Below are 16,131 nucleotides of genomic sequence, written 5' to 3'. Positions count from 1 at the left end.
TATAGGCCGGGGGCCAGCGCTGTCCGGAGACACTTCCGGGTCACGTGGCCAGCGTGACAAGCTGCATCTGGCGAGCCAGTGCAGCACACGGAAACGCCGTTTACCTTCCCGCTAGTAAGCGGTCCCTATTTATCTACTTGCACCCAGGGGTGCTTTCGAACTGCTAGGTTGGCAGGCGCTGGGACCGAACAACGGGAGCGCACCCCGCTGCGGGGATTCGAACCGCCGACCATGCGATCGGCAAGCCCTAGGCGCTGAGGCTTTTACCCACAGCGCCACCCGCTTCCCAAAAGGGGACAAAGGGAAGACCTGTTCACAAATTCAGGTTTGTATGTTCAGGAAAATGCCTGGAACACCCTTTGTATTACTTTTTCTACATTTTGCCTTTTATCAATTGAGAAAATCTCCTTTTTTTTGTATGGTACATGCAATTTCTGTCTCTATATCAGAGGTTACTCTCCAGATGTTCCTGGAGTCCAGCTCCCATCATTCCTGACGGCTGGTTGTGCTGGTTGGGGCTTATGGGAGCCACCACATTGACTTTTCTTGCTGTGTACAATGTAAACATCCTCAGCACGACTTTTCTGAAAAGCTCTCAATGTTTCCTGTATTCATTGCAGGATCTTATGGCCAAGGTGAGAGCAATGCTCGCAGCTTCCAAAAACATCCCAACTAGTGCCTCCTGAGACCAGAAGGAGGGACTCTTCAGAATACGGTGTACAGAAGGAAACTTGGTTCCAGTGGTTCCCAACAACAGAGTTCAAGGAGCTGACATCCTTGTTGTGTACAGAAGATCTCATTGGAACTTCAATGATTTTTCCACGTCAAACTTCCTTTTGATAAAATAAGCCTTTGGGGGTTTTGTAAATTACGTTTTGACCGGTTCTTCAGTAAGAATCTTACCATGAGCAATGTCTGTATATTTGTAAATAAAATGTTCCTGCGGATGTTAACACAAATTAAAATGCAGATAACCCATTTTTATTAGATACTTTCTGGAAATTGGTTTTTTTTTTCTCTTACTTGATTACTTTGGATCCACTTTTCAATCCAGGTTCTCCAAAGCGGTGTGAAAAAATGAGAAATTGCAGCATAAAGCCATAAAAAAACTGTAAAGGCAAAGGGGCATTGTTTATGAAGACCCTGACCCAAAGGAGAACTCTTTAACTGTCTAGACAGGTGCCCATTTTATAGTATTGTATGGTACTCTAGTGAAGAGTCTGTTCCAGAGATTAAAAACTATATCTGGGGGAATCTTGTTCTTAAAAAGGCTGGGGGCCCTAAGACAATAGTTCCACTCTTGAACAAGAATCGAGTTTCCTCAAATATACCAGATTCTGATTAGAAAGGGCTTTAAAGGTAAGCATCAGCGCTTTGAATTTAGCCTGAAAACTAGTCAGCAGCCAATGGAGTTCATATAAAATAGGCATGTTAATTCCCCTTCTGATATCAAAGGTGTACAGTCTGAATCTAATTTTATTATAGCTTCTGCCACTTGGTACTAACTGTAGTCAATGGAAGAGTGAATTCCGTCTGGAATAAGAGTTATAATAACATGAATACAAAAAAATATAATTAATCCGACTTTGTCGGTTAAAATACAAAAAAACTCCTAAAGCTTTTAGCATCAACCGTTTTGATATCTGAAAAACTGTTCAGTGTGTCATTGAAGCATACCACTTCACGTACCCTTAGTCGCTGACCTATTTTTCTTTGACATGTTCTTAGATCTGCCATCATTTCCCCAAATGCAAAATAGCTACCATTCTCCAGAGATCCAAGACTTCTCTTATTTAACTCCCCACTCCATGCTAAAGGGAGAAATAGTCTTGAAAGTTAGTGAAGATGCTATCTTGCTTTTATAAATGGCTAGTGGCAAATAGCAATTATATGCTAAATCTTGTGAGCTTCCTATAATTACAAATTCATTTATCATACAGATTGAAGTTCAGTGCAATAACCCTTTTCAAAATAAAATGGCAATATTTTAAACAGTGGCTTGGGGGTGGGGGGGGAAACCAGGAGATAAAAATGTTAATCAGTGACCTGTTTCCATAGTTCTTAAGCAATATAGTTTTACAGTATACTGTGTGATAATAACCCTTTAAATTTGACTGTTTAAAAGTAAGAGAGAAGACAACCAATTCTTTAGGCTGGATATGATCTATAGAAAGAACAGTTCCCTTAATTAAAAGGTCAAGTATTTTGTCCTCCTGTTAATTTATTTCAACTGGTAGAGCAGGTGGAATGTTTCACATTGTGAAACTGATATAGGGAAGAGTGGGATTAACCATTACTACATCCAGTTAAGGAAATGATCCATTTAATACTCTATTTCAGGACAGTTTAGTCTATCAAAACTATTTTCATTATCAGTATCTGAAATGATGATCAACGCAAGAAAAACTTGTTGCTCAGATAGAAAGGACTAGCATCACGTGAGGAAGGACACAGTTTGACAATCCTCAAAAGGAAGTTTCCTACCTGCTAAACAGCCATTTAAGATGCCCCTTTAATGGGTTTATTTATTACTAAAATTTATGTCCCGGTAGCCTGCCGGATTTTTCCAACAGCTTGCAGTCACACTTCTGAAATATTCCAAATGCACCATGCAAAACCAGAGCATAAAATCTAAACAGCAGCAATTCAGCATCACCAGCCATTTCTATCCCCTTTAAAATGAGTGGACAACCATCAGTTCAACAACCAAAATAATTGTGCAAAAAGAGTGTGTTCTTTTTTTAAAAAAAACACAACAACAGTGAAAGACAACATGTCTTACTAATGGCATTGAACAAAGTCTTCAGTTATTTTCCACACTGTTCTGTGGGAGATACCTTCCTAGTTTCCTCCTCTGCTGAGCAACCCGGAGAATTGAAGGGGGACTTGACTAAAGTGGTAGAGCACATGCTACTTTGCAGTTTGTACCAAAAAAGTCATGGATTTGATCCCCAGCATCTCTGGTGGATTAGCATGTGATGTGAACATCTGGTCACCTGTGTTGTCTCAGGGATAATTTCATTGCACTTTCACAATTAGAAATGCAAGGGGAAAGCTCTGCTTGAGCATCCTTCAACAACCTGGTGCCCTCCAGATATTTTGGACCACCACTCCCATTAGCCTCGGGCAGCACAGCCATGCAAAAATATATCTTTTGTTGTTGTTGTTTAGTCGTGTCCAACTCTTCGTGACCCCATGGACCAGAGCACACCAGGCACTCCTGTCTTCCACTGCCTCCCACAGTTTGGTCAGACTCATGTTTGTAGCTTCGAGAACACTGTCCAACCATCTCGTCCTCTGTCGTCCCCTTCTCCTTGTGCCCTCCATCTTTCCCAACATCAGGGTCTTTTTCAGGGAGTCTTCTCTTCTCATGAGGTGGCCAAAGTATTGGAGCCTCAGCTTCAGGATCTGTCCTTCCAGTGAGCACTCCGGGCTGATTTCCTTCAGAATGGATAGGTTTGATCTTCTTGCAGTCCATGGGACTCTCAAGAGTCTCCTCCAGCACCATAATTCAAAAGCATCAATTCTTCGGCGATCAGCCTTCTTTATGGTCCAGCTCTCACTTCCATACATCACTACTGGGAAAACCAAAGATATCTTGCCTCTCCCCAAAAGGGAGACTGGAATCAGAGGAGAGGTTGCTTTTTATGGCTGATGGAAAAGCTAGCTCATTATGCATCACCATAGGAGGAAAACTTCCAACAACCAATTTTAATAATTACATGAAAAGCATGATCATCTAATCCAGGTTTAGTCCTTTGGCCCTCCAGCTGTTTTGGAACTATAACTCCCATCATCCCTAGCTAACAGGACCAGTGCTCAGGGATGATGGGAACTGTAGTCCCCAAACAGCTGGAGGGCCAAGTTTGGCCATGCCTGTTCTAAAGAGAGTGCACCTCTTAACACATGGTGGTCAGCTTGCATTGGTGGGAGAAGCTGTGTGGGTATCAAGCAGTGGCTTAGCTTAGGATCTGTTCCACCTGTTCATGTTGTGTGTTAGCTCCAGGTACTGCATGAATTGCTTGGGCTCAATCTTTGCAAATGTATTGGCTACATGAACAAACACTGCATTTTGTCTAATAAGCTCAAGATGGCCAGTGCTGTGTGGGTATTCTGAGAGAGAGAGAGAGAGAGAGAGAGAGAGAGAGAAAGGAAGGAAGGAAGGAAGGAAGGAAGGGAAAGATCTTCATTGTCATTTTGTTAGGAGAAGCACAAGTTACATAGACTTTTCCCAATTAATGGGACAGCAATAAAACACCACAATTTGGGGGGGGGGTGTACCAGGACGTTGCATAAGTATGCAATGCAATTTTAAAAAAGCGATCATAAATAGAACATACAGGGAGAGGAATAAGAAACCTCTCCACATCGTAACCTAGGAAATTGTGGAGGTTTGGTGGGTTTTTGCATCTGAGTTGACAAAGGAAAAGTGTTTATACCACATCAAATGAAAACAAGTCTATTTTTGACTCACCTCTAAGTGCTTTCCTTTGCTGTGTTAGGTGTTCTGCAATGTCCCAAATTCTTCCAAACCACTCCTCCCGAGAGGGGGATATGTTAGATTTCTAGTGAGACATATTTTAATTTGTCCTTAAGTGAGCTTTCCGAAATAGGTTGACTTTTGGGCAAAATATATTTAATTGTACAGATTTTTCCTTTTTCTCCAAAATAGGAACTGGTGATATTTAGCATTAAAGCAAAAGGCCGGGTGGTCGAAAATCAGAGCTAAAGATTGCCATTTACACCAGATTTGGAGAGTCAGATTGCTTATTTTGTTAATGCATGCCCAATAAGTTTTCAGGAATGTTAAGGCATTCAGAGAGGGTGGTGAGGGTTCCAGTTCCATTTTGACACGTAATAGCTGAAGCCGAGTTGTCAAATCATATGTGTCAACTTTTAATTGGAAAGTCTCATAATACAACTTAAGATTTAGGGCACGAATACCTTATTTAGTTCTTGGTCAATACAGGGTTAGACCGCTCACCTTGCTTCTTCTACCTCCTGAAGTAAAATTTTAATCAAGTGTTGCCATCAAGCCAATTGAGAATTATGGATAGGTACGGGCAGGATCTGAATGAAACAAGAATTTAGGGAGAATATATATCTTCACTTCTGCGTCGGCCTAACCCACTTAAATTTAAACACTTCCAAGACTGAAGCTGTTTGTGGTCTTTTTGTGACAATTCCCAAAGTTCCTTCAGCCAAGTTGACGTAACTCCATCAAGATAAATCCACCACACAATTTAAAACAAGAGTTAAACCTTAACCAGTTGTGTTCTGAAGTCATTGAAATTATAGGCAACATGACCAATTTGTTGTAATTGATTTTTAACCCCAGCCTTAGCCAACGTATTAAGATCCTGCTATAGTGGCAAGAGGGGATGACAGAGCATTAATAGCAGATTGTCTGCGAACATATTTAATTTGTGTTCAGTTCGCTGAATTTAGATATCTTCCATTTCAGCGGAGAATCTCAGAATCGTAATGAAAACCTCTACTGCCACTGAAAATAGGAGGAGTGATATTGGACAGCCTTGTTTGTTCCTTCATTTGTGAAATGAGCAGAGTTAACCCCGTTAATGGTAATGCAAGCCAAGGATTCCAAATAAATCATTCAATTAAATGTAAAAATCTATTCCCAAACAACATGTTTGATAAGAGTCTCTTGAGATAGCTCCATTCAATACAATCAAAGGCCTTGAAGGCATCTAGTGAAATTAAAAGTTGCATGCATGGTGAATTATATTGAGAGCCCTTCTCATAGCATAAGAAATTATCCTCTGAGGAATAAAACCAGCTGGTCCAGAGCTTAATAATAGCCAATAAACACATTGGGTTGTTGGGCCATTGCATATTACAGTAATTTTGCATTAACATTCAATAATGCTGTAAGTCTATATGATTCCACCACAGTGGGGTGGTAGTAGGCTTAGGGATTAATACAGTTCTAGAGGTTTTGGGGTGGGCAGTGCCGCCTGACAGGATGTCCTTAAATAGTGCCGTCGGTTGAGGAGCTAAAGCCTCAATATCTCGAGTCTTGAGCCCTTGCAAACATAATCTCTTCCAAGTCAGTTTCAACCGAGACAAGGAATTGACATCTTGAACTTAATCTGACGCATCAGGCTTCATCCACAGACAGGAGAACATTTCGATCTACTTGCTGTGAACTTTCTCTCTGCCCTAAAAGTGCTCATCATATAGTTTCCCACTGGGCTCCCCTCTGTTTTACCGGCAATAATTGGGAACTAAACAGTGATGCCTTATTCAGAGGGGCTTCTGAGCAAAATGACTCTGTAAAGAAGAGGAGGAGGAAGAAAGCTATCAACACCTGAGGAATAGGCCTGTGTTTTGTTTTGGCTTTGTTTTTCTTCCAGCCAGGAAGACAGAAGGTGCAATAAACCATTTAGGAACTCCATGCTGGCAATAGAGTGCCTTCCTGGATGTCTTGTGACCCAAGCAATTACAAATCTTGGAGATCTCCATCCACCATGGTTGCCTTAAGTAGCTACTTACTACTAGTTTCTTAAACTAGAGAGCCAGAGTGGTGTAGTGGTTAAGAGTGGTACAGTGGTGCCCCGTAAGACGAATGCCTCGCAAGACGAAAAACTCGCTAGACGAAAGGGTTTTCCGTTTTTTGAGTCGTTCCGCAAGACGAATTTCCCTATGGGCTTGCTTCGCAAGACGAAACGTCTTGCGAGTTCTTGCGAGTTTGTTTCCTTTTTCTTAAAGCCGCTAAGCCGTTAATAGCCGCTAAGCCGCTAATAGCCGTGCTTCGCAAGACGAAAAAACCGCAAGACGAAGAGACTCGCAGAACGGATTAATTTCGTCTTGCGAGGCACCACTGTATACTCATAATCTGGTGAGCCGGGTTCGCTTCCCCGCTCCTCCACATGCAGCTGCTGGGTGACCTTGGGCTAGTGACACTTCTTTGAAGTCTCTCAGCCCCACTCACCTCACAGAGTGTTTGTTGTGGGGGAGGAAGGGAAAGGAGAATGTTAGCCGCTTTGAGACTCCTTCGGGTAGTGATAAAGCGGGATATCAAGTCCAAACTCTTCTTCTTCTTCTTAAACTTGGTTGTGACTCATAGTTTTTGACACCCTCACAGTACATTTTATAGCAAAACAAGATGGAGTATTAGCTCCAGCATAATGGAACATTTACCTTCATTTTCACACTGTGTTCCTGATGTCTTTGCTCAGGCTTTCTTGTGTATTCAACGTACTCCCCAGGCGTGGGTGGCTGTTTTTCTCCCCCGCCCCCCAAAAAGCCCCCCTACTAAATGCATTGCTTTAAGCGTTCTCCAAGGGATATTTAATGGCATTTCTGTAGATATGCTCCCATTTAGAGGGGGGAACGCTGCTTACAAATTTATTCTTCCTACTCTCCCTCAACACAAGGCATTTTACTATAATGCACTTGACCATCCTCATAAATGCTTCTTAGCTTGAGGGATAAAACAAGATGTTTACTTGCTTGTAACATTTGGGAGCTGATTACCTTCTTGGATACGCAGGCTCCATTTTTTAAAAAAATATGCAGGTAAAAGTGTTATTAAGGGATGCATTCTGTTGTATAAAGAAAATACGCTCACCTCTTGTGAGTACTCACCAAACACTGGGACAGGGGAGAAAATGTTCCATCAATTGGTTAGAAATTATTTTTAACATGGAATTTCTTTTTGTCTGAATGTTGAATGTGTGCTCAATTTTTATTGTCACGTTACCTGATGCTAGAGAAGATGTGAGTGACCGCTGACCCTCCAGATGTTGCTGAACTACCCCTACTTCAGCCCCAGCAAACATGGCCAATAGCCAGGGATGATGGGTGTTGTTGTTCAGCGGCATCTTGAGGACCAAAGGTTTCCCATCCCTTTGCTATACAGATGAGTGAATCTGAAAACCACAGGGAGCTCTATCTAGGGTTAAACATTCAGAATGTTTAGCCCAGGGCAGGTTCCAAGAAGAAGAAGAAGAAGAAGAGGAGGAGGAGGAGGAGGAGGAGTTTGGATTTGATATCCCGCCTTTCACTCCCTTTAAGGAGTCTCAAAGCAGCTAACATTCTCCTTTCCCTTCCTCCCCCACAACAAACACTCTGTGAGGTGAGTGGGGCTGAGAGACTTCAAAGAAGTGTGACTGGCCCAAGGTCACCCAGCAGCTGCATGTGGAGGAGCAGAGACGCGAACCTGGTTCCCCAGATTACGAGACTACCGCTCTTAACCACTACACCACACTGGCTCTCGGTGTGGCGGACTAATATAAGAACCTTGTCCGTTCCATTCCAAACTAAATAGTTTTGCATATGTGTGCATTTTTGCACACCACAAACTACTGTGCATCGCATTCAGGGACTGCTGTTGCTCCTGAGATTTTGTATTTTACAGTGGTACCTCGGGTTAAGTACTTTATTCGTTCCGGAGGTCTGTTCTTAACCTGAAACTGTTCTTAACCTGAAGCACCACTTTAGCTAATGGGGCCTCCTGCTGCCACCGTGCCGCCGGAGCACAATTTCTGTTCTCATCCTGAAGCAAGGTTCTTAACCTGAAGCACTATTTCTGGGTTAGCAGAGTCTGTAACCTGAAGCGTATGTAACCTGAGGTACCACTGTAGTTTATATCTTTGGGGTCTTGAGAGCTAGAAATTTGCTTCCTTGTTCCTAAATTATGATCCAAGTTTTTCAATGTGCTTTTGTGGAAGTGCAGTTGGAAGTCCTGGCTATGATTTGTCTTTTTTTTTTTTTTCTTTACATCAGAATAAGTGCAGAAGAGTTCTTCACCCCTGCCATCTTACCCCTTCAGCTCTTTATTCCTGTTTCTCACACAGGCCCCACAAGTTTCAACATACATTCTGGAAAACTTTCACTTCGGATTCTGACCTGTTGCTGCTCTGTTTAGCCTTGGCCCTCTGCAGCTTTCCTCCTCCTATTAACAGTTGTCTGCAATAGCTGACATATGGTGCTGTGGGGAGAATCAACTCTTCCCCACTTCAATTAACCGAAAGTGAAAAGGGTGCTCAGTTTCTCCCTTCCTTCCCCGCCTCCCCAAGGCTGAAAGTGTGAACTGACACTTTCTTTGCTTCTCCATTTACTTCTCTCAGCATTGCAGGTTTTCTGCTTTCTCGCTATCACAGGTCGTCACAAAACTGGTAATCAAAGCCAAAATAATAGAGCAGAAGCTGCAGGGGGTGTGAAAACCATCAGCAGTCCTGCCCTGCTTGTTTCTGCCTTTATCCCTTGGATAGAGCTGCATCCTGGCTTAAACAGCAGGTGTTGCGCTTTTGACCTCCAGAATGCTTCTCTCTCCCCTGGGACTTTTGCTCTCGAGTCATCATAACCACTTACCTACTTTGCTCAAGAGAACTGGGGGGAAATTCAGGGATCATCCACGTACAGCTTTTGACTGCTTAGGTCAAAAGCGGGAGACTTGCATCCCTTCAGAATTTGCGGAACTACAACTCCCATCATCCGTGACGATTGGCCTTGCTGTCTGTGAGCTGATGCGATTTGTAGCTCAATGTCACAGGGGTCGGCAAACTGTTTCATCAGGGGGCCGGTCCACTGTCCTTGTGGGGGGCCAGAATATATATTTTTTGGGGGAAAACAAATTCCTATTCCCCACAAATAACCCAGAGATGCATTTTGAATAAAAGGACACATTCTACTAATGTAAAAACACGCTGATTCCCGGACCGTCCGCAGGCCGGATTTAGAAGGCGATTCAGCCGGATCCAGGCCCCGGGCCTTAGTTTGCCTACCCATGCTCAATGACATCAGGAGTACAAGAGGTTCACCTGGCCTAGGTACAAATCCATGGGGACTCAGATATTCAAGCTTGTTATGCACCCATCCTTGGTCAAAGGTAGAAAATTAAGGTCTCAGTGGGCAAGATTCAATCGAATGGGTTTATATGACAGGTATGGCTGGAGGAGTAATTCAAATTTTGATTGTGTTTCGATGAGAAATTAAATCACAGGTCTCAAACCAAAATGTCCTCCAAATTATGTGACGCCACACAATGTGTGCAAAAATGCACATATTAGGGGACAATTTGCATGAAAATGCATATATTAGTGAAAATAGCATAATGCAATTGGGGGGGGCACTTGCAAAAATGTGCATATTAGCATAGAAAAATATGTATGCTAGGAGAAATTTGTACTAAAATGTGGCTCAATTTTCATGAAGATTCTTTTTTTTAAAAAAAAATGCAAAATGCTGCAGACGTGTGGAAAACTGGATTTAAGATGGGAAAAGGGAAAGAAAATGGAATTGACAGATCCATCCCTAGTTGCAGGACAGGTAGATTTCAGCTGAACACCAGGAAAAAACTTCTTGGTTGAAAGAGCAGCATGGCAAATGGAAGCAACTTCCTACGAGGGGGGTGGGCTCTTCCTTGCTGGAGGGCTTCAACAAGAGATTGGGGGTGCTCTAAGTCTAGCGACCCTGAAGGTCTTCAAGGATCAATTGTGCTTTTTATCTAACCAGGTTAGAATCGCTCGTTTTTAAAGGAATACCTGGAATCGTGTATGTTCGATCTGCATAAATGGTAAATGCAGGGAAATAGGTGTGGAAAAGTTATTCCAGAAATGACTTTATATGCACCCATAAATACTGTATTCATCCACTCAGAAACTGCCATCCATCAAATCAATGCCATTAATCAATCCTGACTGATCAGAACGTCCTGCTCCCTGTCAGGGAGTTCTCTGGCAGCTGTTAGTGATGTCTTTTCATTTCTGCTGGCATTGATCATAATTTCCTATCAATCGCCATGCTTAAAATCCATCACAGAATATAACACATTTTGCTCACTGCCAATTATCCTATCGCTCTGAGTTTCTCTCTGCCGCTGTGTTATCTATCCCTAGGGGACTGCAGGCTCTTCTCCCACTCAGTTCATAAGTCCACACAAATAAATCGTTTAGAATATCCAGTATACTCGCTGATTTTGGAAGAGGGTCACAGGGGGAATGGCAATAGGCTGGACAGCTTCTGCGTTGAGATTCTTACATTCCTGTTCAACCCCATCTGGCCCCTTGCAAACTGTTCCTGCCTGGCCCTTGGGTGTATCCCCACTTTATTTTTTCCTGAAATAATTTGTATTTTATTTTACAAGTATAAAGTTGTAACAATACAAAATACATATCAATATTTAGAGATTTCTCCAAATCTCTAGACTTCCCACCTTTCCCTCTATTATAAACCTTTTCAACGGAATATTATTTCATCATCCAAATGTTATGACTCTCCATTTTGTCCATAACGTCTTCTACATTACATTACAATCCTGTTAATGTTTTCATCTGCTTACAGTGGTCTCTCAAGTAAGTTATGAATTTTCCCCATTCTTTATTGAAGTTTTGGTCCTCTTGGTTACTGAGTTTTCCAGTCAGTTTTGCCATTTCGGCATAATCCAACAGCTTAGTTTGCCACTCCTCTCTGGTAGGGACTTTGTCTTCTTTCCATCTCTGGGCTACTGGTATCCGTGCGGCTGTCATTGCGTACATAAAGCTTCTTTTTTGCTCCTTTGGAATTTCGGTACCTACAATTCCTAATTAAAAAACGCTTCTGGTTTTTTTAATAAAGGTTATTTTGAACATTTTTTTCAGTTCATTATATATCATTTCCCAGAATGCTTTTGTTACCTTACACATCCACCACATATGGTAAAAGGTACTGGGTGTATCCCTACTTTAAACCCTTGAATTTTCTTCCTCTTCTTCTTCTTGGCTGGAAGAGCCAGGCCCTGTGACTGGTAGGGCTTTGCAGGACCGGGCCCTTCCTAAGTTTGTTCTGGAGAGGCAAGGTGCGGCTGCACAGGTGAGGCCGATTGGTAACTTACAGCACCTGGTGGCAAGAGCCAGGAAGGGATATAAGGTCAGCATTTCCCTTTGGCTCTTTGCCACAGCAACACGCTTCCTGCCTTGCTGCATTTGGCTTCTTGACTCCTTGCTTCCTGGTCCTCAGACCCTTGACTCCTGGTTTCCTGACCCTCGGACCCTTGGCTTCCTGACTCCTGGCTTCTGGACTCCCGTTCCTGCTCCCACCCCGCCTTCTTGCCCCTGGTCCCGACGTCCTCAGCCGGGACTTCAACAGTCCATAAACTGGACCGTAACAGTGTCCTTGAAGAATGCTAATGCTTCTTGTTTGCCTGGATGGTAAATATAAAAATGTGTAAAAAAAAACAACCCACAAATCTGACATCAGTAATGGCAGTATCCAAAAACCAGTGGAGGAACAATTCAATCTCCCAGGACACTTGGTACCTGATCTTTAGGTGAACATCAGAGCACAAGGGAACTTCAAGGGAGACTGCAACAGGGAATTTCTGAATTAAAATTCACCAGGAAGTTCAGTACTGTCACATATTTATTTATTTCATAAAATTTATACACAGCTTGACAGGGGGTAGGAACCCCTCAAAGCAGTTTACTAAATCTGGATGTGTCTGGGTTGTTCTTAATCACACTATAGGTAGTATTTGACTTACCAATGACAGGGGGTTGGAAGTTATACCCAGAACAGACCTGCTGAAATTAATGGCCCCTCCTCGCTTCCCTAACTCCACATCCACAATTCTGCCCAAAGTTGTCACTGACTTTAATCATCATGACTGAAGGCTGCAAGAGGGACAAGCTCTAAAAATGTTCTTCAAGCAGATGTTTCCCTCTTGCTTCTTCTTTTCCATTTGAAAACGTTAACTTCTATTACCCCGGGGGGCCTGAAGAGATTGACACACTGGATGGTGGGGGTTTTCATCAAAGGAGAAAATTGAGTCTGTATTTGCAGAAAGTACAGACTCAATTAAAAAAAACACACACAAAACTTCTGAGCTAGCTGTTGTCCTCATCATAGCCTTGGTTCAGTGTCGCCTATCGTCATTGCAAAAAAATAAATTCAGCTGTCTGTGGAAATCAGATTGAAAGTATAGTCAGAATAGATTATGTTGTGCACTTCCTTCCTGCAAGCTATAGTGATTCTATACGCAAACCTACACATGCATATGAAATTGTAGCCTTGCAGAGTCGTGATGAACAGAGAGTATTGAAAATGTGTTATCTTTGTAATATGCAGGAGCAGAAGAGCTTGTCACTTGTCCAGCTACCCCAGTATTGTCTACACTGACTAGCAGCACATCTCCAGGGTCTTAGGCGAGGTCAACCGCTTCCTAATCTTTTCTTTTTTGGCCGTGCCAGAAATTGAACTCTGGCTGTGCTGCTTAGTTCCAGTCCCTTCCAAGCACATAAAGCTGCCAATCATCTACCCAACCCAGGATTGTCTGACTAGCATCAGGTTGTGTAGATCTCTGGCAGAAATCACCTGCTGCCAGACCTTTCCCCTTTTCTAACTGGAGTTGGCAGAGATTGAGCCTTTTGCACGTAAAGAATGGGAGGTTCCCCTCGTGGCATGTGAAACACAAGAGCAGTCAAGTACAACATACCTAGAGTGAACATGTTTACACATGGGGAGGAATGTTTGTCCAGCCAGCAGGTAAAATTCCTGTTTCCTTCTGGGCTGGGACAGACTTCCTCTGCATGTGACTAGAGGTGGGCGTGGCCTCACCTTTGCAGGTAACGACAAAAGCACAGGGCAGGGCAGCCATCTCTCTCTCTTTGACTACAAGCATCGAAGAAGCAACATCTGCTTAGCCAAACATGCTCTTGGCTTCCAGCCAAGAGAGGACAGAGGGACTGTCTCCTTATGAGATAGTTTCCAGGTATATGTTACTTTTCTAAGATAAGTCTGCTTTCTGGGATCCAATTGTGAACAGAATGTGAGTAAACTCTTTCTATACTTTTATAGAAGACTGTGTTGTGTCTTATCTTTTATGAGGGAATAAGGGGAAAATACCAGAACAGTTATTATAGAGGCTTTAGTGAGCCTGAGCAAACCACCCACTGCAAGTTTAGAAAGGGGAATGTTACTCTGCTAAATTGTGAACTTGTTTACACAAGTTGGAAAGGCTATAACCAAACAATATATCTTCTCCTGCATCCCTGAACATTCCCACACCCCTGAGCCATGGCCGTTCCCTACAAGGGAGTAATCAAACTGGAAGGAGCCTTGGCTTGGTGGCAGGATATATGCCATTTTGTACAGGAGACCCTTGGTTCAAAACCTAACACCTTCCATTAAGATACAAAAAAGAGTTTGCTGGATCAGGCCAATGGCCCATCTTAGCCCAGCATCCTGTCCTCACAGAATCTCACAGAATCTTGAGTTGAGATTCCTGCATAGCAGGGGGTTGAACTAGATGGTCCTTTCGACTCTACAGTTCTATTATTCTAACTTTGGGGGACCTGTGAGCAGGACCAGAGCACAAGAGCACCACACCTCTCCAGTTGAAGTTTCCTGCAACTGGCGTTCAGAAGCATTACTGCCCCTAACTGCGGAGGCAGAACACCACCATCATTTAAAACAGGTATGGAGAACCTGTGGCCTTCCAGATGTTTGGACTCTGACTCCCACAAGGCCCAGCCAGCATAATCAATGGCAGTGAACTCTGGTCCACAAGGGCAAATAATAATAATAATAATAATAATAATAATAATAATAATAATAATAATAATAATAATAAATTTATACCCTGCCATCCCCAGTCAAGACCAGGCTCAGGGCGGCTAACACCAGGTATAAAAACAATTGATTAAAATACAACTTAAAGAGATTATAATGCAACATTATCAATCAATTGATCTTTATTACGATCCAGAGACCCAACAAACACAACATTAAAATGCAGCCTCATTTCAGTAGAAACTCAAATCAAAAACTTTTTGGGGATGAAAACGTCAAATCTTCACCAAGGCCAACTATCCAGACTGGTCCTACATGGACCAGAAAAAAGCCAGGGAAGTCCCCAAACAGGAGTTCCGTGACAGAAGGAGAAAGGGAAAAGGAAAGAGGTGGAGGGGATCAAGTTGATTCCAAGCCAAAGCCCAGGCAAAACAACTCTGTCTTACAGGCCCTGCGGAAAGAAATCAGATCCTATAAGGCACTGCCCCACAAAGCTCAGTCTGCACTCAGCCAGCCCACACCTGCCTACCTCCTTACATGCAACCTGTCTCATGGGTGACATTAGCTGTTGGCTTCTTCCTTCATCTCAGCGTTGTCCCGTGTAGAACCCAACAGGGAAGTGGAAGATGAGAGAATGGTATTAGTTGGCTCTGCCTGTCATTTGCTCCTGCTCCACCTCCTGTTTGCCCCCTCCACTGCCATCTACCCTGCCCTTTCCAATGGGCACTGAGTCAAGGAGGATAGGGGTTGCAGTCCAACATCTGCACTGGGCTAGCAGGTCCATTGTTTTCTTGCCATATAAGGCAGTTTCATACATTTATGTGGAGCTGGGCTGGGAATAAGTGCATTATTCCATTTTTTCAAAGGGATTTTCATGCCTGTTGCACTTCTAGTATCAAAGAACTAACAAATCTATTTTAAGGAGAGAGAGAGAGAGAGAGAGAGAGAGAGAGAGAGAGAGAGAGAGGTTTTCCGCTTCAAGGAGGGGCATCATTTGAATAGAAGTACCATCAAATTAAGCAAATACCCAGAGCAGAATATGAATTTAATGCTGTAGTGATGTAAGCCCGTATTCCAAACCAGTCCCATTCTCCCCAAAGCTATTGCAAACCGAGATGAATATTAACCTCTCCCCATCCACTTACTGGTTGTTGCTGCTGCTACTGCTGCAGCAGCAGTAGTTTCCTTCCACAGTAGGGTGGAAGGAAGGAACAGTATTTTTCACTCTATAAGACACACCAGACCACAAGACGCACCTAGTTTTTGGAGGAGGAAATCTCAGAAGCCAGAACAGCAAGAGGGATCGCTGCGCAGTGAAAGCAGCAATCCCTCTTGCTGTTCTGGCTTCTGTGATAGCTGCACAGCCTGCATTCACTCCATAAGACACACACACATTTCCCCTTACTTTTTAGGAGGGGAAAAGTGAGTCTTATAGAGCAAAAAATGCGGTAATTTCCCAGGCTACCTTAAATCCATAAGAAATCAGTGGCTTGGGGAAAACTACATATCCCAGGGTCCCCAGGGACTGGGATGATACCAGATACTGCAGATGGGGGGAGGAAGATTGCAACACCTCCTGCAGGTAAAGCAATTTGAGAGATTTACAGGGGTAATTATAAG

General features: G+C 43.1%; 1 protein-coding gene across 5 annotated transcripts in view; it reads left to right on the top strand.

Moving 5' to 3' along the window:
- Positions 1-987, top strand: part of SFSWAP (splicing factor SWAP) — a 98,907-nt gene extending 97,920 nt beyond the window's left edge. For all 5 annotated transcript variants that reach the window (XM_028711144.2, XM_028711143.2, XM_077920473.1 and 2 more), the window contains one exon: positions 621-987. In XM_028711144.2, the coding sequence (XP_028566977.2) occupies positions 621-686 (66 nt within the window). In that variant the 3' untranslated portion in view covers positions 687-987. The remainder of the gene's footprint in view (positions 1-620) is intronic.
- The last annotated feature ends 15,144 nt before the right edge of the window (positions 988-16,131 follow it).

This window comes from Podarcis muralis, chromosome 16 (assembly GCF_964188315.1).
Source record: "Podarcis muralis chromosome 16, rPodMur119.hap1.1, whole genome shotgun sequence".
Lineage (NCBI taxonomy): Eukaryota > Metazoa > Chordata > Lepidosauria > Squamata > Lacertidae > Podarcis > Podarcis muralis.
Note: the sequence above shows the minus strand (reverse complement) of the source record. Positions and strands in the feature narration are given on the sequence as shown.